Here is a 22,510-nt window from a genome sequence, read left to right on the forward strand (position 1 = left end):
GTTCACAGTTTACTTATTTAACTTTTAAATTTAGGAAGTATGATATTAGGTTCAATTAATCTTTTCCTATTGTTAAAATACTAAAATGACCTGTTATCTTTCACAATTCAAGGAGTAAAAGCAGTTCATGTTCAGAGATTATTAATACTCAATTTCTAGACTTAAGAATATTATCATGAATGTCGGTAAAATAACTTTTCTTCCTTTCACACAAGCATGCATTGATAAGGTGAATAAAATGCTGTTTTTCACAAGGAGTGTGTTTTTGTAAACAGGTGATCAGCTGGTCTGGACCACATACTATGGCTTAGTGTATAACCTGGTGAGAATGTCATGGGAGCTCCGAGGAGATGAGGAACAGGATGGACTAAGAAACATAATATGGCAAACATTACAAAAAACAAAGGACTGTGAAAAAGACAAGAGAGTCTTTAATGCAATAAAGATAGCTCAGGTAAGGTGAAACCCTGGGTAATAAAGTGGTGCCTCCTTAATCAGAGGGGCATATTTGGCATTTCTCTGTTTGGAAAGAGGAATTTCCCCATTCATGAGTATCAGCAACTCACAGTTGATGACTGTTTGTAAATTCGATCTATTTTTATTTAAAGATAAGAAGATCAATCTCAAGAAGAGATTGTGGCATGATTTTAAGCAGTTTTCCAAAAATGCTAAAGAAATATAGAATTAAATAAATTTAACAAATCTAGGAGAAAATCCACCTCAGGAAGCAATGAAGCTACCACAGAATTCAAATTTAGTGGAAAGTTCTGACAGACATATAGTAAATGGGCTGGACTGAATTAAGATATCAAAGCCTGATGCCCCACTCTCTTCCCAGAAAATGTGGTGAAGAAATATGGACGGTAACAGAAGTCTTAAGGAATATAACAAGTACTTGAATTTGAGGGCTACTGCAAGTATGGGCATGGAAAAGATGCAAAAGCATTCCACATCTAATACTGACAGCTGTCAGAAGAGGCAGGCTGACCTTAGGATCCAGGCATGAGGCAGAGGAGGTTTTTCTCTGATTTAACTTTTTACAAATTTGAGGAATCGAAAAACCTTTTCTTGCTTTTGAGTTTCCTTCCTTCTCTAGCTCAGCAGGCAGAAATATCAGGAAGGCTTAACAAAGCCATAGCATGACACTGGAATAGAGAGGGCTGACAGAAGCCTGCTTTATTAAAGTGTTCCTAACTGATCACTTTCATCACACAGAGAAGATACATGGGTAATGGTAAAAGTTACCTTTAGGGTGCCTACTGGTTCTAGGACACTCCCTTCTCTTCGCAGTCTGCTTGATGATTGAATTTTTAAATAAAACTTATGTTACCTGGATTTCTGGATTATAATTTAAATATTTAAAACATTAAAAGGCATCCTTTAATTTGAGAAACAACCCAGGATACTCTACTGTAGTAATATGTGTAATAACCACTTGAAAAATACTTCATTAAAGAAGAACACAAAATAAAATGGAACAAAACATAACAGGGTCTATAATATTTTGCAAGAATCAAAGAAGTAGTTAAATATAGCCTGTGTGAAATTTTAAAAAATACTTTTGAAGAAGTTTACTGTAGGTAATCGATATAAATTATAGATAGCATTTGCTTTGAACTGGCAAGGAAATAAAAGAAGATACAAAAGTATAATGAATGATGACATAATAATAAGAGGAAAGGTACCTCACCTATAGCAAAAATGTAATAGTATGATTTAAGAATTCATTAAACCACTAAACAGCAAAATTTAAACAGAAAATTATCAGTTATATTGAGAGCAATCTTTACAAGCTACCTTCAGAATACTGAGAAAAAGAACTGAGGAAACAGTCATAGATATAGTAAATATGCATTAGACTAGCATGAAACAAAGGTATAAAAACTGGGATTCCTAAAAAAAAAAGAATAAAGTAAATGTAATGTAAATAATATTCAAAGAAGAGCACCAGAAACTGCAAAGTGAAAAACTTGACTAATTTCCAAGAAAAAATGACTAAAAGGCTAGAAATGCATAGATATGCTAGGTGAGGTTATTAAATTTCATAAATTTTCATTAATTTCATTCATTCTATAAGTATCCGGTTAGTTATTTTAAAAAATGTGAAAGTAATAACCATGAAATAAATCTCAGGGCTGGAGTTTAGACTTCTCCAAAATATTAAATGCCAATAGCAGGTTTGGTTACTATTATAAGAAAATATTTTAAACTAAGAATTAGGTATACAAATAGTTGATATACCAAAGCAAATGGAAAATTTGCTTAGTTTTTATAGAATCTAGAATTTATATCAGTTATGTACTCTTAGACTTAAAAATTGTGCAAACTACTCAAGGGCTGAATTGAAATGAAGACTTTATGAATAGGTACATTGTGGTATCAAAGGCCCAGTGGTATGAGCCTAAGTGGTATGAAACTAAGACTAATTGTCTTAGTTTGTCGGGACTGCTAAAACAAAATACTGCCAATTGGTTGGCTTAAACAGCAGGAGTCTATTGACTCACAGTCTGGAGATGAGACATTCAGATTCACGCTATCAGTGGGTCGTGTCTTCTCTGAAGTCTGTAGTGTTCTGGTGGTGGCTTGATGGTCATGAACCTCTACCTCCACCACACGGAGAGCTGTCCCTCTGTCTCCTCTGGCTTGTTCTTCTCTTGCTCAGTCCCCTGTGTCTCTGTCTAGGTGACCTTTACTTAGAAGATCTTCAGTCATTTTTGGATTAAGGCCCATCCTGGCTCAGTTTGGCCTTATCTAAATAGATCTTTGGACATCCACTTTACAAATGAGTCCACACCCACAGTGCAGGGGGTTAGGACATGAATATGTCTCTGTGGGGACTGACCCAATCTACCACACCCATTAATATGTAGTATTTGGCTTGAATAATGGCTGTAAATTTCAGTTAAAATACGTCAAAGTTCTATTTTTAATAAGAAAATATAAAAATGTAAAATAACATTATAAAATTATCAAAAATTAAGGCAGCACCAACAAATGTATTAACTATTAGTTTTTAGGTTTTAATTTAATTCTTTAATTCACCTAGTCAAAGCTATCTTTCTCAACTGCATTAGATAAGGTTATCCTTCCAACTATTAAGTAGCCTCCCCTCCAGAGTTATTCTCTACTTTAATCTTTATTAGCTAGGGTTCTCTAGAGAAACAGAATCAACAGGAGATATCTGTAAATATAAAATTTATAAAAGTGCCTCATGTAACCATGGGGATGTAGAGTCCAAGGTCTGTAGGGAAGGCCATGAGCTGGCAGCTCCGGTGAAGGTCCTCAATGAGCTCTCTACAGCGGATGGTAAGGCTTTGCTTCAAAATCCTATGGGTCTGTGTTGTGATTCTCCTATAGGGGCTTGCCAAAGGCTCCAGACAGTATCTCTATTTGTCACTGACACTTGCAGCATCATTGGATCTGCTGGATCGTATGGTCCAAGTGGCAGAGTAGCTTGTACAGTAGCCTGGACCTGTTGCAGAGCCTCCTCTTATTCAGGTCCCTACTCATAATTAGCTGCTTTTCTGATCATTTGATGAGTGTGCCAGAGTAGCATACCCAAATGAGAAAGAGCTTCTCACCAAAATCCAATCAGACCAACTAGGCATTGTACCTCTATTTTGGTCATAGGAAAGGCCAGATGCAGTAACTTATCCTTCACCTTAAAAGGGATATCTCTACATGCCCCACATTACTGAACACCTAGAAATTTCACTGTGGTGGAAGTCCCCTGTATTTTTGTTGAATTGTTGAATCTCCCATCCTCTGACATGCAAATGTCTTAACAATAATTCTAGAGCAGTTGATACTTCTTGCTCACTAGGTCCAATCAACATGATATCATCAATATAATGGACCAGTGTGATGTCTTGTGGGAGGGAGAAATGATCAAGATCCCTGAAGACAAAATTATGATATAGGGCTGGAGAGTTGATATACCCCTGAGGTAGGATGGTGAATGTATATCGTTCACCTTACCAGCTGAAAGCAAACTGTTTCTGGTTGTCCTTACTAACAGCTATTGAGAAAAAAGCATTTTCCAGATCAATAGCTACATACCAGATAACAGGGGATGCATTGACTTGCTCAAGCAATAATACCACATCTGTAACAGCAGCTGCAATTGGAGTTACCACCTGGTTGAGCTTATGATAATTCACTCTCATCCTCCAAAACCCATCTATTTTCTGCACAGACCAAGTAGGAGAATTGAATGGAGATGGTGTGGGAATCACCACCCCTACATCCTTCAAGATCTTAAGAGTGGCACCGATCTCTGCATTCCCTCTAGGAATCTGGTATTGCTTCTGATTTACTATTTTGCTAGGGAAGGGCAGGTCCAGTGGCTTCCATGTAGCCTTTCCTACCATAATAGCCCTCACTTCAAGAGTCAAAGAGCCAATGTTGGGATTCTGCCAGTTGTTCAGTATGTCTATTCCAACATATACATTCTGGAACTGGGGAAATAACTACAGAATGGGTTTGGGACCCACTAGACCCACTGTGAGACAGACCTGAGCTAAAACTCCATTGACCATCTGACCTCCATAATGTCCCACTCTGACTGATAGACCAGAGTAACATTTTGGGTCCCTTGGAATTAATGTCACTTCTGAACCAGTGTCTAATACTCCCCAAAATATCTGATCATTTCCTTTTTCCCAATGTCCAGTTATCCTGGTAAAAAGCTGTAGGTCTCCTTAGGGAAGGCTTGGAGGAATATTAACAGTATAAATTTGTGGCAGTGTAACAGGGTCCTACCCCAAAGGGACCTAGCCTCTCCCTTATTCCCTGGAAATTGATTATGGGGCCATGACTCTCTGTTTTTTGTAATTCGAGTTATAATTCTGTTCACTTGACCTAGAACTCTTTTGCTTATACAGCTCAAATAAGAATTTAGTAGACTGCCCATCTATTATACTTCTAGGTACTTCATGATCTGCTAGCCAATGCCGCAAGTCTCTGTGAGTTAGATTATTTTGACTCCTGCTTTGAGTCTGCTGTCTGTTACGATAGCCATGTTCAGCTTGTCTTTGGCAAATAAGTGCTGCCACCTGGCTTCTGCCAACTCAGGATTCGATCATCCCCATTGTGTTAAGGATTCCAGCTCAGTGACAGCAGTTCCCACAGTAATATCTGACCTACAGAAAAGGGTGACCTCAGAGCTCTTCAGGGATGATGGCACTAGTCTCACAAATTTATTTCTCATAGTTCTGGTAAAAGGTGCATCCTCTGGACATTCCTGGGATATATGAGCAGACTTTCTATGATAAATCCATTATAACATTCCAATCTCTCTAAACTGCTAGATTCCCCTCGTCTACATTATACCAGGACAGTTCTGGCATTTCAACACCCCCCCCCCCCTTTTTTTTGGCATGGGCAGGCATCAGGAATCAAACCCGGGTCTCTGGGATAGCAGGGGAGAACTCCGCCTGCTGAGCCACCATGGCCCCACCCAATCTTGGCTACCTTTTGATCCATGTTTCCACCTACCTTTCAAACAAACTGTTAATGCCTTTTCTAACCCCTCAAGCTATAACACTGAATGCAGACTCTCTGCTAAGTGGGCCCACATCAGTAAACTCAGCCTGATCCAGCCTTATATTCCTCCCACCATTATCCCACACTCTTAAAATCCATTGCCACACATATTCCCCTGATTTTTATCTATATAAATTGGAAAATTCATGCAGTTCTTTTGGAGTATGGCATACCTTCTCATGAGTGACACTTTGTACCTCATCTTCTGGAACCTGTTGGGACTTTAGCCTAGTTATAGGTCTGGAAGAAATGAGGGGTGGTGGGGATGAGTCATGAAAAGAATTAGAAGTATCTTCCAAGCCAATTGCTTTTGGGCATTCGTTTGCAGTTTTGTCTGGTAAAACAGGATTAATCACCCCAGGGTTAATCCCTTTAAGTGGAGGTTGGGTGGCCAACTCCTCAAGGAAGGCTGGAGGTGGGACAGCTATGTCCTCAGGGCAGACTGTTACAGGGTTATCTAGAAAAGACTTAGCATGACCTAGGGTTTCTGCCTCTCCACAGCCATCATTATCAATCCACGTGTTGCTATCCCATTTTTCAGGGTCCTGCTCCTTTCCCATCAATGCTCTCACTTTAACGGCAGACACCATGCACGGTTGACATTTTAGTTTATGTCATAAAGTTGCTACCCTAACAATGAGACTCTAAGTCTGATTTTCAGAGATCTCAAGTCTGTGGCTACAAGAAATAAGATTTTCCTTCAAGGCACTGATAGAAACCTTTACATCTGTTATAAGGTGTGTAAGTTTCTCATTTGAAGCCTTCAGCTCATCCCTTTCCATTATCAATGTAAAGAGTGTATCTGACAACAAACAGCCAACATTGCTATACCTCCTAATTCCACAAAATTCCATAAAGGTGTCAAAAACATTATCTCCCACAGCCTGGCTTCATATAAGTGAAGCATTAGCAGAATTCTATTATGATATTTTGACTATGTCTTTTTGCCGGCTCACCCCATTGATTGCCAGTGCCATTCTGATTATTGGAAACAGACTCTTTAGTACCTCTGAGTCCAGTCAGAGTAGAAAAACAATCATAAAAACCCATTTCTAAGATTCTGTTTCTTAAGAACCACTCCCGGTACCAAGCTGTATTAGCTAGGGTTCTCTAGAGAAACAGAATCAGCAGGAGATAGCTGTAAATATAAAATTTATAAAAGTGTCTTACATAACTGTGAGGATGTAGAGTCTGACATCTGTAGGGCAGACAAGCTGAAAGCTCTGATGAAGGTCCTCAAGGAACTCTCAGGAGAGGCTACCTGGCTGAAGCAGGAACAGTGATTGCCTCTTCTGAGTCTGAAGCAAGAAGAGTGATTGTCTCTTCTGAGTCCTCCTTAAACGCTTTCTGGTGATTAGATTAAGCATATTCATTGAATCCTCCTCTTAGCTGATTGCAAGTGTATTCACCTCTGGATGCAGCCAACATGTTCATGATTTAAGTCCATGAAATGTCCTCATAGCAACAGACAGGCCAGTGCTTGCCTCACCAGACAACTGGGCACCACCACCTGGCCAAGTTAACACATGAATCTGACCATGACAAATACTTTATTTTGATTTCTTCAGAGTGAGTGCCTCAAGAGCAGAGCCCATATTGTTTTCTTCAGATTTCTTAATAAATTTTGTTAAATATTTAAAAAAAGTCTAATACCATATTTAACAATTAAACACATATATTTGCTAAATTGGAAACAAAACCATGAGTCAAATCTCGAATCACTTGGAAATGAAAATAGGCATTGATAAATAACTACTATTAGGAGGAGGAAATGAGTTAATTACTGTATAGGCACTAGCCATTGTTTTGAATGCTGAGAATACAATCTTAAATAAGCCAGATAAATTTTCTTTCAAATATAACTTAAAGCTGCATCCAGGGAGATCAACAAGAAGCATGTAAATCAATGGATTAAAATATAATTTTTAATAGTAATATCTACTGTGAAGAAAATAAAATACAGCAAAGCCCTTCAAATGGGACTGGGGACAGGATGGGGCATGGATACTTCAGCTGGAACAGCTGGAGAAGGTTTTCCCAGAAGGCAGTATTGAAATAAAACCCAAACAATGAGAAGGAAGTAGCCATAAAAAAACCATATCCTCTAGCAGACAGTAGAAGGGATTGCAAAGACTCTTAGGGTAGAGTTAGTTTGGTATGTTAACTGACAGCAAGAAAGCTGATATTGTCAGGGTTTGTAAGTGAAGGAGAGAGTGGTAAGAGGTGAGGTGCAGAAGGAGAGTTGTTTCAAAATGGTCCATAATAACACATAGTAGTAAGATTTTGGAAATGATTAAAAATAGTATCTTCAAGACTTGAATAGACAACTCTCAAAAGAAGATATGCAAATGGCCATGAAAAGATATACATGAAAAGATGCTCAACATTATTAGCCAGTGGGGAAATGCAAATCAAAACTACAGTAAGATTCCATTCCACAATAAGATACCATTCCATACCCATTAGAATGGCTGCTATTTCTAATAAAATAATGAAAAGTAACATGGGTTGGAGGGGATGCTGAGAAATAGGAACACTCATCCTTTGCTGGTGGCAATGTAACACTGTGCAGCCACTGTGAAAGACAGTTTGGAAGTTCTGCAGAAAGCTAAGTTTGGAACTGTCATATGATTCAGCAAACTGACTGCTACGCATGTACCCCAAAGAGTTGAAAATGGGGACTTAAACAGATATTTGCACACTGATGTCTATGTGGCATTATTTACAATTGTCAAAACATGGGAGCAACCCAAGTGTCCATCAACCTAATGGATAAATAAAATGTGTATATACATATAATGGAATCTTATTCAGCTGTAAAAAGGCGTGAAGTCCTGATACATGCGTGTCTTGGTTTGAAATGATGTATGTACCCTAGAAAAGCCATGTTTTAATCCTTTGTAAAAGGCACACCATTTCTTCTAATCTCTATTCAACATCATATGTTTGAAACTGCAATTAGATCATCTCCCTGGAGATGTGATTTGATCAAGAGTGGTTGTTAAACTGGATTAGCTGGAGGCATGTCTCCACCCATTTGGGTGGGTCTTGATTAGTTTCTGGAGTCCTATAAAAGAGGAAACATTTTGGAGAAAGAGAGATTTCTTAGAGAGCAGAGAATGACATAGCCACGAGAAGCAGAGAGTCTACCAGTCAGCGACCTTTGGAGATAAAGAAGGAAAACGCCTCCGGGGGAGCTTCATGAAAAGGAAGCCAGGAGAGAAAGCTAGGAAATGATGCCGTGTTTGCCATGTGCCCTTCCAGCTGAGAAGCCCTGACTATGTTTGCCATGTGCCTTCTCACTTGAGAGAGAAACCCTGAACTTCATCGGCCTTCTTAAACCAAGATGTCTTTCCCTGGATGCCTTTGATTGGACATTTCTATAGACTTGTTTTAATTGGGATTTTCTCAGCCTTGGAACTGTAAACTAGCAACTGATTAAATTCCCCCTTTTGAAAGCCATTCCGTTTCTGGTATATTGCATTAGGCAGCTAGGAAACTAGAACAATGCAACAATATGGATGAACCTTGAAGACATCACGTTGAGTGAAATGAGCCAAACACAAAAGGAATATTGTATGATCTCACTGATTTGAAATAATAAGACTAAGCAGACTCATAGAGACAGAATCTAGACTATAGGTTATCAGGGGATGGTGAGGGATAGGGAATGGGAAGTTAAGATTTAAAATGTACACCATTCCTATTTGGAATGATGGAACTATTTTGGCAATGGATGGTAGCAATGGTAATATATCATTGTGAATGTAATTTAAAGCACTGAAGCATATCATCTAGATATGATTAAAAAACGAAATGGTTAGATTGTCTAAATGGTAACAAAATAAAATTTAAAAATTCATGGAACTACACTACAGAGAGTGAACCCTAAGTTAAACCATGGACTATTGTTAATAACACAATTGTAAATATGTGCTATCATCAATTGTAATAAATGTTCCCTACCAATGCAAAGTGTGGTAGTGAGTGGTGGGGTGGTATATGGGAATCTTGTTTTTGTGCATGATTCTGTAAACCTGTAACTTCCTTAATAAAGAAAAAATAGAATTTGTGAAAAATGAGAAAAAATTAAGGAAAATGAAACATTCGTAAAGAAAAAAATAAAAGCAGTAACATTAGACTATAAAAGGCATAGAACATAGAATATATCCAAAAATTCTTCTGGGTAAAGTAAAAATAATACAAACACTATGTAAGGTGATGTAATGGGAAAAAAAAGAAAACAAGAGGAAAGTTTTTGAAACAATTGGTAAAGACGCTATCACCATAAGACTTAAATAATTAAAAAGAATGATTTTACAAATCCATGCTAACATATTTGGTTATCTGGATGCAATAAATGATTTTCTACAAAAATATAAATGATGAAAATTGACTAAAAGGAATGTAAAAAACCTTGGCAGCACAGGTCACAGATGAGCAACTAGATTTATTCATATGAAAGTCAAGGACAAGTCTAAGATATTCATTATTATCACTAATGTTCAACATTGTTCTTGACATGCTAACCCGCATACCCGTATAAGAAAAACGAATAACTGAATTTATGTTGGCCAATAACAGGTTAATGTTTAAACCAATTTTATCAGACCACATCACTAGATTAACCTACAGGAACAAAAACATAATGATGGAGTTTAAATTTCACCTCCATATAATCATTCATACCAATGGGACTTGGGACAAGTTGTATCTCTCAGCCTTAGTTTTCTTACGTTTGGAAGATTGTGCTAAGGAGTACCTATATTATTCACAGACGGAGGTAGTACATTGTATTCATGTAAGAGACAGCATAGCCTAATGACCAGAGCATACAGACTAGAGCCATGTTTTCTAGGTTCAAATGGCAGCTCTGCAAGTGATTTAGGGTATATCTGCGCCTTGGTTTCCTTCTCTGTAAAATGGGGCTGATAGTATTTAACTTATAGGTTTGTCGTGACAATTAAATGAGTTATTACTGTGAAACACTTTAAGTGTAAGTTAAAGAAATAAAAATACATTGGAGATGAAATTTGTTAGCTTTATGCAGAAGAATATTATTTCTTAATATTGATTTATTATTATTATGCTGCTATAATGGAAGTATAGAAGAGAAAATTTGATTTTAATAGAAAAAATTAAAAGTAACTGCTGAGTGTTTCAGGTGAAAAAAGTAAAGAAACAGTAACATAAGATTATTATAAGAAGTATGCAGAAACTAAAGCTACAAAGTAAACAAATGGAATTCTTCCGTTGTGACGGTGTGTGGCTGCAATTGTTGACAAAGGCATTCTTCAAGTGTTCATGGAACTGGGCCAGCAGGCTTGAGAAAAGTTTACAAGACCATCTGCTTTGATGAAGTAAACATGATTTAGGGATTTCACTAGTGGCTTTAGTTACCAATTTCCTGAGTTGATGAGGGAAAACTTGGCTGGTATTTGTATAGTTGCACATTCTTGAAATTTCTTAGTTTGGGATATAAAAATGACTGTGTGTAAAGAAAGTCCCACATTCCTTCACATTTTTCTCTTCAGACACTGAGAATAGGTTTCTACACTGTTCTCTGCAGACCCAACACTTGGCACTATTCTGACTAAGCAGCTGGAAGAGAGGAGTCAGTTTGTGGGAAGAGTAATTCTGCTTTGGTTTTGTGCCTTTTAGAGAGGTTTATGAATATGCTGACCATACATCCCAGTTTGCCCTGGTTATCCCTATTGTCCTGGCTTTCTTATTAGTGATGAGTATATGATTCATTCTTACAAGTGTCAGTTTAGATAATAAATTATTTAGTTACCTTTTTAATATGTTTTCCATTTCAGCATTAAATAGTATGAGTTGGACTATCTAAAACTAAGGTCTTTTTCCTTAGAGTTAAAATTTTTTTGCATTTTTTTTCTTGTTCTGTTTGAATAATACTATATATTTTTCTTCACATTCAAAGAAAGCGGTTTTGAAAATAGTCATATAATTCACTAACATTCTTCATGTCATTCCATGATATTTCAGAACTCCATCAAACATTTTTTCTTCTCTTAGTCTTATTTTGAGTCAATTTAGTGTGTTTCTTACCCTAAAATATACTTTTTTTATGTTACTGAAAGTTTCTGATTTATTCTAGCTTTCACAAATGCAATTATCTTAACATTCTTAATGTCTTGCTTTCTAATGATAATTACGGATGCCAATTAATGAATTCCGTCTGTCCCACTGATTGTCAGAGCATATGAATGGGCCATTATTGGCAACACAGAGTATCTACACTCTAGATTAATAGTAGAAAATAGAACCTTAAACTCTGCTTTTAAATCATAAGTCCAGTTTGGAGTAATAATCATTAAAGAGGCAAATCTAAATGACAGGCAGTCCATCCCTTTCTCTAGATATCCCATTTTTTTCCCTTGGAGCAAGACAGACATTCAGAGAACTGCTTGCCTGAGCAACATTGTTTGAAATTTCATGGGCTTGCTTTTATCCAGTTGTGCTTCAGCTTTATCCTTGACTTTGCTTTCATGATCAGAGAAAGAGAAATGAAAATGAAGATAATGATTATGTCTAGTATTGTGATAGCCACTACATCACCCCCATTATTCCCTTTATTGTGAGTTAAGAAAGAGATCCTCCTTAATTTCATGGACTCCATGAATCTTATCATTGATTTTGGTATTAATTCGTTGCTGGAGCTGAAGAAAAATTAGTCAAATTTTTTAGTCAATTTCCGACAGGAGTAGAGGATGATATGTATGTGTTTCTATATGTAATCTCAACAGTAGCCTTATTTTCTTTTTGTTTATCCTGTTTTCATGATTCTTGCAATTATTTATTATTCTTTTTTTTGTATTTACTCTTAAATGGATTATACTGGGTTATGTGTGACGACTAAATAAACCAACTAGAACTTGTCATTTTTGTAATTAGAACCCTATTTATATGTCTTCTTTCTTCAAAATTTTAGTAAGTTTCTATAGAATTTGAATTTCATAAGTCAGGCAATCACACATAGCAACTTTTTTTTGGCATTAGATTCCAGGCAAAGACATTATTCCTCAAGCAGTCAGCACTGATAATAAAAAAATAAGGAAAAGCATAGCTACTACATGTTCTAATTAGCTTTCAAAGCCTAGTCAGAAGGCTTCTACAGTATGCTTTCATTTATTTTAAGTACAAATGTGGTAAGGGAGACAAGTTTTCCTCAGAGAATAATTAAATTAGAAAGCTCTATATGCAGTTATATATACTTAAGGCATGATACATATTTGAAATACTAAATAAGTTAAATTTTCATTAAATAAATTAATGAAAAGATACAACTTTGCCATAAATCTGTTTTCTATAAATGTTAGCTACAGACATTTGGATTATTAAGCAATAGACTATATGATTTTGGACCTAGATGATAAAGAATCTAGGTGGTGACAGTGAAATATCATTTAATTTAGTTTGAATTTCCTTACTCAATATTAAGATCCTACAAATATATAATGTAAGAAATTATATAAAAATTTTCACCAAAATCAATTAAAAAATGTGAAATAAATGTCTTATCCAGAAGACAGCCTTTACCAGAAATAAGTAAAGAACAATATAAATGGACTAATAACATGTGACTAGCCTCATTAAAGTTCATGACACTCAGTTCAGATGTATATTTTGTCTCTAATTTTTTCTTATAATCATGAGGAATAGATTATAGTCATCTGCAAATGGGATTTGAATGCTAGCAACTTAGATGATGAGTTTGATTAAATGATACAACATAGTGGGGTCAAAGATAGCATCTTTTAAATAAAGAAATACCATGAGTCAAGCAGGGATATGAACATATGTTAGAGACTAGCCTAATTAGGAAAATGATTTGTGTTTAAGTTACTAAGCTAAGGTCTTACAGACTTCAGTGGTTTCATATAAATAGAAATGTTAAGTGGAAGAGCTGGTTTCTAAGGAAACGTTGGTTATATTGAATTTGGCGATTAGATTATTTTCTTTAATATGCATTTTATTTTATTATTTTCTTAATACATATTTTAAATTTATTTAAAGGTTTGGTAATTAATATTGGGTAAAACTCATGTATACAATTTCCTACATCTTTTTAAAATAATTTATTCCTGCTTTGGAACTTTCTTTTGTTTAATACTTTCATGGTATATATATATATTTTTTTTAATAAAGTTTTAATTTTAGAATAGTTTTATATTCATGGAAAAATTGTGCAGATAGTACAGAGAGTTCTCATGTACCCCACACCCAGTTTCCCTTACTATTAACATCTTGTATTACTATGGAACACTTGTTAAAATTAATAAACCAATATGTATGCATTATTATTAACTAAAGCCCATTCTTTATTCAGATTTCTTTTGTTTTTACCTAATTCCCTTCTTCTGTTCCAAGATCCCATCCAAGACACCACATAGCATTAGTCCTCATCTCTCCTTATGCTTCTCTTGATTGTGACAATTTCTCAGAGATTTTAGGAGTATTGTTCAAGTATATTGCAGAATGTCCCTCAATTGGAGCATATTTTGGGACATACTATTTCTCAACTGAGGTTATAGGTTTTGTGGAGGAAGACCACATAGGTAAAATACCAATTCCATTACATCATGTCAACAGATTTATCAGTATTAAATTAGATCACCAACCTGAGGCATTGTCAGTTCTCCACTGTAAAGTTAATTCCTTTCTCATACTCTCTGGAATGAAGTCACTAGAAGCAGTGACTCACTCAAGGAATGAGGATATGTTCCACCTTGTTAGGGGAAGAGCATTTACATAAATTATTTGAATTGCTTTCCACAAGAATTCTGTCTTTTCTCCCCATTTACTTATTTTTTTAAAAAAATGCATGCATGTGTGTGTGTGTGTATGTATGTACTCAAGGATATTTATTTATTCTTTGGGTTTTAATACAATGCTATTTCACCTTTTGCTTAAATTGTTGCAACTTTAGTCTCGGAGAGCCTCTTTTCTTTTGGCTCTTGTATCACTTTCACAGCACTCCCATAATTATTTATTTTTTTTTTTGTTTTTTGAACATTTCCTTTATTTCTGGCATTATGTGTGGTATATTTTTGCACATTTTGCTTTCTGACATTCTTTATCCTTTTGCTTATTAATTTTATTGAAGTGTAACCTAGGTACAGCTCTATGAATTATCACAAAGGGAACATACTCAGGTAAATTAATAATGTATTAAAATATGTTATGGAAATATTACAAACTCGGAAGTTCCCTTTAGTCCCCATTCTATTGAGTATCTTCTCCCTTCTCCCCCAAAGTAACCACTGATCCTATAATCTGATATTATTGATTAGTTTTAACCATATAAATGGACACATGGTTTGTCTAATATTTATCTGGCATCTTTTAATCAACATTATGTATGTTAGATTCATCTTTCATTGCCTCATAGTTTTCCATTTTATGAATATATCACAATTTATTTATCCTTTGTACTGTTGATGGGTATGTGGAATATTTCCAGTTTCAAGCTATTATGAATAATCCTGCGATAAACATTTTTGCACTAGTCTCTGAGGCTCATTTGAATATCTTTCTTTGACCCATATGAAGTAGCTGATATTCAACTGCTTTTTATTCTACAGAAATATAATCTCATATATCGCAATCTAATTTTAAGGACTAGAATAACTCGGTCATAAGGAAGACATATATTCAACCCAAATATATATATATATATACCAAATAGTTTTCCATAATTTTTGTACCAAATTGAAACAATTGGCAGTACATATGAATGTTTGTTGTTCTGCGTCCTTATACTTAGTATTTTCAGATTTTTAAATTTAGCTCTTCTTATGAGTATGTAATGGCATTTAGTTTTGGTTTTAATTTCCATGTACCTGTGGCTGATGACTGATGAGGTTAAACATCTCTTTATTTGTTTATTGACCATTTTGAACTTCTCTTGTACGGGGAATTTTGCCCCATTTTTTCTGTTGGATTTTCTTTTTCTCATTATTTTGTAGAAATTTTTACATATGTTGAAACTAGCTCCATGTTGATTTCAAAATATTTTCTTCTACTTGCACCTTGGGTTTTCACTCTATTAAGGACATTACTTTATGAATAGAAGCCTGTAATTTTAATATAGTCCATTTATCAATTTTGTTCTTTCTGATTATTGCTTTTTATGTGGTTCTAGACATATTCTAGATGTATTAATTTACCTAATACCATGTATTAGAGAATTATTTTCCCACTGATCTGCAGTACCACAGTTTTCATTAATCATGTATTTACATACACATGATTTAGTTTTGTTTTCATTCAATAACATACTTTCTTAATTATTATGGCTTTATACCAAACTATTCTGTATTTTCAAATGTGCATTTGAGTATGTGCAGATTTAAAATATTTTAAATGGTTTTATTAGTTGAGCCCTTACTATTATGAAATCTTCCTTTTTATTTCTAGTAATGCTTCTTGCATTAATGCCTACTTTCTGATATTAATATACCAACACCAGCTGTGTATAGATTAGAGTTTGTATGATATGTATTTTCCAATATTTTCATTTTCAGATTTTTTTGTGACTATATAAGGTGTGTCTCTTTAAAACATCATGTTTGGTATAGTTAAAAAACAATAACTTTTCCTTTTGATTATTAAATATACAGTCATGTCTGTTGGCCTTCTCTCCCAGCTTCTGATTTCAAAAGGCTTTCCCTGGGGCGTTTCCTCTCTGCACCTCCAACCATTTATGTCTACATCAGCTCTGAGCACTTTCTTTGTTTTACTTCTCCTTTTAAGCCCCTGGCTGATTAAATTAAATGTCATTCATTGCAGAAGAAACTCACCTTAGCCTACTGCAGATGTAATCTTCATAGATAAAATTCATGTGTTTATGATTTAAGTCTACAGCAAAAGAACAACTGGGCATCATCACTTAGCTAAATTAACACCTGAACCTAACTATCACAGAGTCCACCTCTTGTCACCTTGACAACAATATACACTACCTTAAACTATACTTAATATCCAAATAGAAGACCTAATAGACACATTTTTTCCCTAACAATGCTCCTCTGTCCTGATACCACACACCAACTCTTTCCATATATAAAATGCATTCATTTCATCACAATATCATAAAAACCTTAAATCATTTCAGTCGCAATACAAATATGTTACCAACTCATAAATAGTACAAAATCTTATCTAATTCAGTTACAGGCAAGGTCTTTCCTAAAACAAAATTCTGCTTTGGCTATGGACCTGTGAACTTAGAGCAAGTTATCTTCTAATATACAAAGGAGGAACAGTCATAGGAAAAACGAACCCATTGCCATAGGGAGAAATTGGATGGAAAATAGGGGTTATCCTCTCTGAGGCCCAGGGCACCAAACTCTTCTCAAATATCAAGACAGAAGGCCCACCCTTTGCCTCCAATACACCCACCCCTCCACATGTATGGGTGGATCTGCTCTCCTGGCCCAGAATTTCCTGGTTCCAGACCTTAGCATCCATGGTTATGCCTCTGAGGTTATTTTTCCTTCAGTCTATCCCTTTTCTGTCACTCTATAAGTCCAGACTGGTAATGGTTCTGTTTATATAGGTTTCACAAAAAATTTGTTGACTTGGCATGTAGCATACAGGGATCAAAGCCATCTGACAATAGGATTTTCCACAAATCCTTTCTGGATAGTTCCATCTCCAATCCTCGCTTGTCCTGAAATGTCTGACTGGTCCCATGTTTGATTAAATCCTCATGTGGGGCACTGTTCTCTGAGGTCTAACTTTCTGGAAAGCCAGAATTTTCCATACCACCAATTTCTGTTTTCTTTGAATCCAAGAGTTCAGTTCTTAACATCTCTTTCCTGAAACATTTCACTATAAGCTGCAAGGGGCGCAAGGCTGCATTTTCCATATTTAGTTTGGAAATCTCAGCTAAGTATCCCAGATTGTCACATTCAAATTCTCCCTTCATGCAGCACCAGGATACAGTTTTGCCAAATTCTCCACCACCTTAAAACAAAGGTCGCCTTCCTTCCAATTTGCCAAGACATATTCCTCATTTCTATCTGAGGCTTCAGTGGAAGTGTCTTTGAAGTCCGTATTTCTACCAAGAGTCTCTTCAAAGCAATCTGGGCTTTCTCTATCAAGCTTCTCACAATTCTTCCAGAGTCCTGCCTTTATCCATTAAAAAAGCTGTGCTAACATGTTTGGTATTTGCAAATGCAGCAGCACCCTATGCCTCTGGTACCAAAATCTGTTTTAGTTCACTAAAGCTGCCGGAATGCAATACACCAGAAATGGATTAGTTTTTATAAAGGGGATTCAGTTAGTTACACATTTACAGTCCTTTGGAGGAAAGGCAGCTAGCTTTCATCTGGGTTCCTCTGTCACATGGGAAGGCACACAGTGACATCTGCTGGCACTTCTTTCCTGGCTCCTACTTTCAGACATCTTTTTCCAGGAGGTTTCCTCTCTGCATCTCCAAGTGTCAGGGTTTACATTGGCTCTGAGTGCCTTCTCTCTCTCTGACTTCTTCTTTTAAGCCCTCAGCTGATTAAATTAAATGTCACTCATTGTGGAACCAACCCCCTTAGCTGGCACAGATGTAATCAGCCATAGATGATAATCACATACTGGTGATTTAAGTCCATAGCTTAATGGAACAACTGGGCACCATCACCTGGCCAAATTGCCATTGAACTTGACTATCACTACCATTTTAATATCTTCTTGCTGAAAAAGAGTATTGATCTTGTGGGGTAGATGAATGAAACTGGTTGATGTTCTTGGAGAAACCGGTAACTCTGGGTTTCAGGACTTATCTAGCCCAGGATCAATCTAGAGTTCTTAAATTTCTGAAAAAATAAACTTAAGAAAAACTTTTATAGAAATTTAGATAGAGCCCAGGGCACTCCCTAGTGTTTTCAGGAATCTTTTGGTTGGGGCATGGCATACTGTGGTAGTTTGAAATATATGGTTAAAGTTTGCATAAGAATAACCTCCAGAATGACCTCTTGATTCTATTTGAAATCTCTTAGCCATTGAAACTTTATTTTGTACCATTTCTTTTCCCCCTTTTGGTCAAGAAGGCACCCTCAATTTCACAATGCTAAGGCCAGGCTCATCCCTGGAGTCATGTTCCATGTTGTCAGGGAAACTTACAGCACTCCCCAGAGTCATGGCCCACATAGGGGGAGGGTAGTGAGTTTATTTTCAGAATTGACTTTAAGACAGAGGATACACCTGAGCAATAAATAGGTTCTCTGGGGTGACTCTCAGCCATAATAACATGCAAGTTTAGCTTTGCCATTGCAAAATAAGTTTCATAAAGGAAAGCCTCAAGATTGAGGACTTGGCATATTAAACTGGGAGTCACTGATGTATGAGAGAGTATCAAGAAATCCCCAGATGGGAAAATTTAATGGTTCCACCTTTTCCCCCAACCCTCATGGGCACTTTGCAGATATGTTTTAATTTTCTGCCCAAAATACTCTTGAATTAACCCAGGTATTATATTAACCAGTACAGAATAACAGGATCTCATTCCCCATTCTAGGTTCCATGTAATTTAGGTTGTTTGAACTGACCAGACAGTTTAAATTAGATAATGTGCTACAGAATAATTTAAATTTTTGACCAAATAAACATCTCTTCCTTTGCTCTCACACAGAAGGTGAAATTTAAAAATACAGACAATATCACCCTTTACCCTATATTCTCATTTACCATAGTCCTAATCAGGTCCATTTCTTCATATCTCTAATTGAAGTATGATCTCTTTTTCATCACCTTTAACATTTGCTGTATGGGGTAATGCTTTCTCTCAGAGCTGCAGAACTCTGAACCTCAAGTATAACATAGATTCCCAATGTTCCAGGGAACTACCAGGTTATACACAAGGAGCACAGCATCTCAAAATGTAAAAATAACAGTTAAAACTCAGGAACAGATGTGACTGCTGTGAGAGCTTACAATCTAGAAAATTTTATGCTGAGCCTTATTTGAATATTCTGCACTCCTTAATCATCAATTGCTTGATCTCTGACCAGTTTCTATCCCCTAAAAATCTATGCACTCAAATTCAATTCTTATAGTTTTCTCATTACAAGAAAATATCACTAAGACCATACATTAGCCACCGCTCTGTTTGTGGATAACTTAACTCAACATAATGTCCCAAGGTCAGTCACCTAGTTGCATGCCACATGACTTCATATACTCTTGTAGCTGCTCAATGTTCGGTTGTATAAATACACCATGTTTTATGCTTCTGTTCACCAGCCAATGTACCCCCAAGCTACCACCATCCACTGCAAATTGTGAATAATACTGCCATCGACATCAGTACGCAAATGCTTTTTCATGTCTCTGCTTTCAGTTCCTGCAAGTCTTTGTCTGATAACATGGTTGCAGGATCATATGGTGAGATCATGAGGCAAACACATGCCTAGCTTCCTGTGAACCACCACATTGTCTTCCAGAGAGGCTGCACCATTCCACTTCCCCAGAATACAGTGAATAGCTTACCTTTTTATTCTTTTCTGCATTTCCATGCTTCCATATGAAATCAATTCAGCCTGAATAATTCAATTTAGTATTTTTTTTAAAATAGTGCACTTTGCCTGAAAATAAAATATCTCCCTTTGTGTTTGCTTAAAATGTATTTATTTTTCCTTCTTGGAAAAGATACATTTCTACAAATAAAATTCCGGGTTGATATATGTTTTAAAATTCATAAATGTAAAACCATTTTTTTCGCTTCCATCATTTCTATTAAGAAGTTTAGTTGTTAGCTTAATAGTTGTTCGTTTTAAGGAAATGTGCTTTCATCCTATAGCTGCTTTTGATATCTTCCCTTTGTCTTGGGTCGTCAGAAGTTCTAGTAAGATATTCTCACATGTGGCAGTCTTTGTATTTATCCTTTTTGATGTTTAAAGAGTATCTTGAGACTGCAGGTTGGTATTTTTACCAATTTTGGAAAATTCTTGACAATTGTATCTTCAAATATTGCTTCTACCCAATTCTCTTTCTTCTCTCCTTCTAGGGCTTCAATCATAAATATATTAAATATTGCACTCTGCCTATTATGTTTTTAAAAATATGTCATTTAGTTAGTGTCCAGTCTTTATTCTTTGTCTAGATCAGGGGTTGGCAACTTGTTCTTAAAGAGTTAATTACTAAATTTTGTAGACATTATAGGCACAAGGCAAATTCAAGGCTATTTGTAGGTACTTATATAATCCTTTAAAATTTAACCACTTAAAAATAGTAAAACCATTCTTAGTTCCCAGGCTGTGAATAAAATAGAACAGTGGCTGGCTGGATTTGGCCTATAGGTTGTAGTTTGCCAAATTCTGTTCTAGATTATCTTAACTATTGTTGTAAATTTCCATTTCTCTCTATATTTTAGAATCACTTTATCAAGTTCCACAAAGAAAAAAAAATAAACCTACTCTAATTTTCAGTGGATTTGCATTGAATATAGAGAGCTACTTGGTGGAAATTAATAAATTTACATGGCTTGAAATATATAATATGTTGTGCTGGTTTGAAACTGTTATGCACTCCAGAAAAGCCATACTCTTTTTCCTAATCCAATCTTGTGGAGGCAGACCTATTGTTTAAGGTGGGACATTTTTTATTAAATTGTTTTCATAGAGATATGACCCTCCCAATTATAGATGGAACCTTTGGTTAATTGGTTTCCATGGAGAGTTATCTCCACCCATTCAAGGTGGGTCTTAATCCACTTACTGGAGTCCTTTAAGAGGGAACCCTTTTTGAAAAACTTCAGAGCTGACACAGACAGAGACATTCAGAGATACAGAAAGAAAATGCCCCCCAGGGAAGCTGTTTGAAACCAGTAGTCAGAGGACCAGCAGATGCCAGCCATGTGCCTTCCCAGCTAACAGAGCTGTTCCAGACACCATTGGCTTTTCTTGAGTCAAGGTATCCTTCTCTAGATGCATTGCTTTGGATATTTTTATGGTCTGAGAACTGTAAACTTGTAACAATGAATGCCTTTCAGAAGAGCCAACCCATTCCTGGTATACTGTGTTTCAGGCACCATTAATAAACAAAAACATATGTTAACCATGGATATCCTGATACTTTTTAGCGCTATCCTAATTTCTCTCAATGATGTCCTGCATTTATCTAGCAATTTGGTATATATATTCTATTATAATTATAAATATGTATGTATATACACATGCATGCATGCATATACATATACATATATATTTGCACTGGCATATATAAACCTATACTTTTATTACATAATTTTTTTGTCTTTTGACTTTGTATTTAACAATCGTGCTAAATTATTTATTTTTATCATTCAAAATGTGATTTTTTTGCACTCAAAATCATGTTTTCTTAATTCTTATACTTTTACTTTCATTTTCTTGCCTTATTTCATTGTTTAGTCTCTCTTGTACTTATTTTGACTACATTTGGTGATAGCAAACATCCATGACTTTTTCATAATCTCATAAGGAGCATTTTCAATATTTCAACATTAAGAACTTTTATGGAAATATCAAAATCATCCATTAATTATAATTTCTGTTGCAATTGTTCCCACTCATTTTATAATTATCTAAATCTTGAGGGATATTTGGGTAACAACTCTTCTAACTACTTTAAGGTTATAAAGGAACATTGTCATTAAGGGGCAGAGGAACAAAAAGATGAAACTGGTTGTTGTTCTTGGACAGTCCAGTATTTCTGGATTTCAGAACTTCTCTGACATTGGAACAATCTGGAGGTTTCAAGTAGCTTAAAACTTAATAAATAAAATTTTATAGAACCTGGATGTCTTTCAGGGTTTCCAGAAATACTATTGGTTGCAATTTGCCATATTGTGGCAGGTTACAATATTTGGCTGAAATTTGCATAGACGTAACCTCCAGTGACTTCTCAACTCAATTTAAAATCTCTTAACCATTGCAACTCTATTTCTGTTCCCCATCTTGGTCAACTA

At 35.7% G+C, this 22,510-nt stretch overlaps 1 protein-coding gene across 2 annotated transcripts in view; it reads left to right on the forward strand.

Moving 5' to 3' along the window:
* TMEM232 (transmembrane protein 232) overlaps nt 1-22,510 on the forward strand; it is a 341,832-nt gene that overhangs the window by 161,668 nt on the left and 157,654 nt on the right. For both annotated transcript variants that reach the window (XM_077139001.1, XM_077139002.1), the window contains exon 12: nt 276-454. In XM_077139001.1, coding sequence (XP_076995116.1) covers nt 276-454 — 179 coding nt within the window. The remainder of the gene's footprint in view (nt 1-275; nt 455-22,510) is intronic.

The sequence above is a fragment of the Tamandua tetradactyla genome, chromosome 21 (genome assembly GCF_023851605.1).
Source record: "Tamandua tetradactyla isolate mTamTet1 chromosome 21, mTamTet1.pri, whole genome shotgun sequence".
Taxonomy (NCBI): Eukaryota; Metazoa; Chordata; class Mammalia; order Pilosa; family Myrmecophagidae; genus Tamandua; species Tamandua tetradactyla.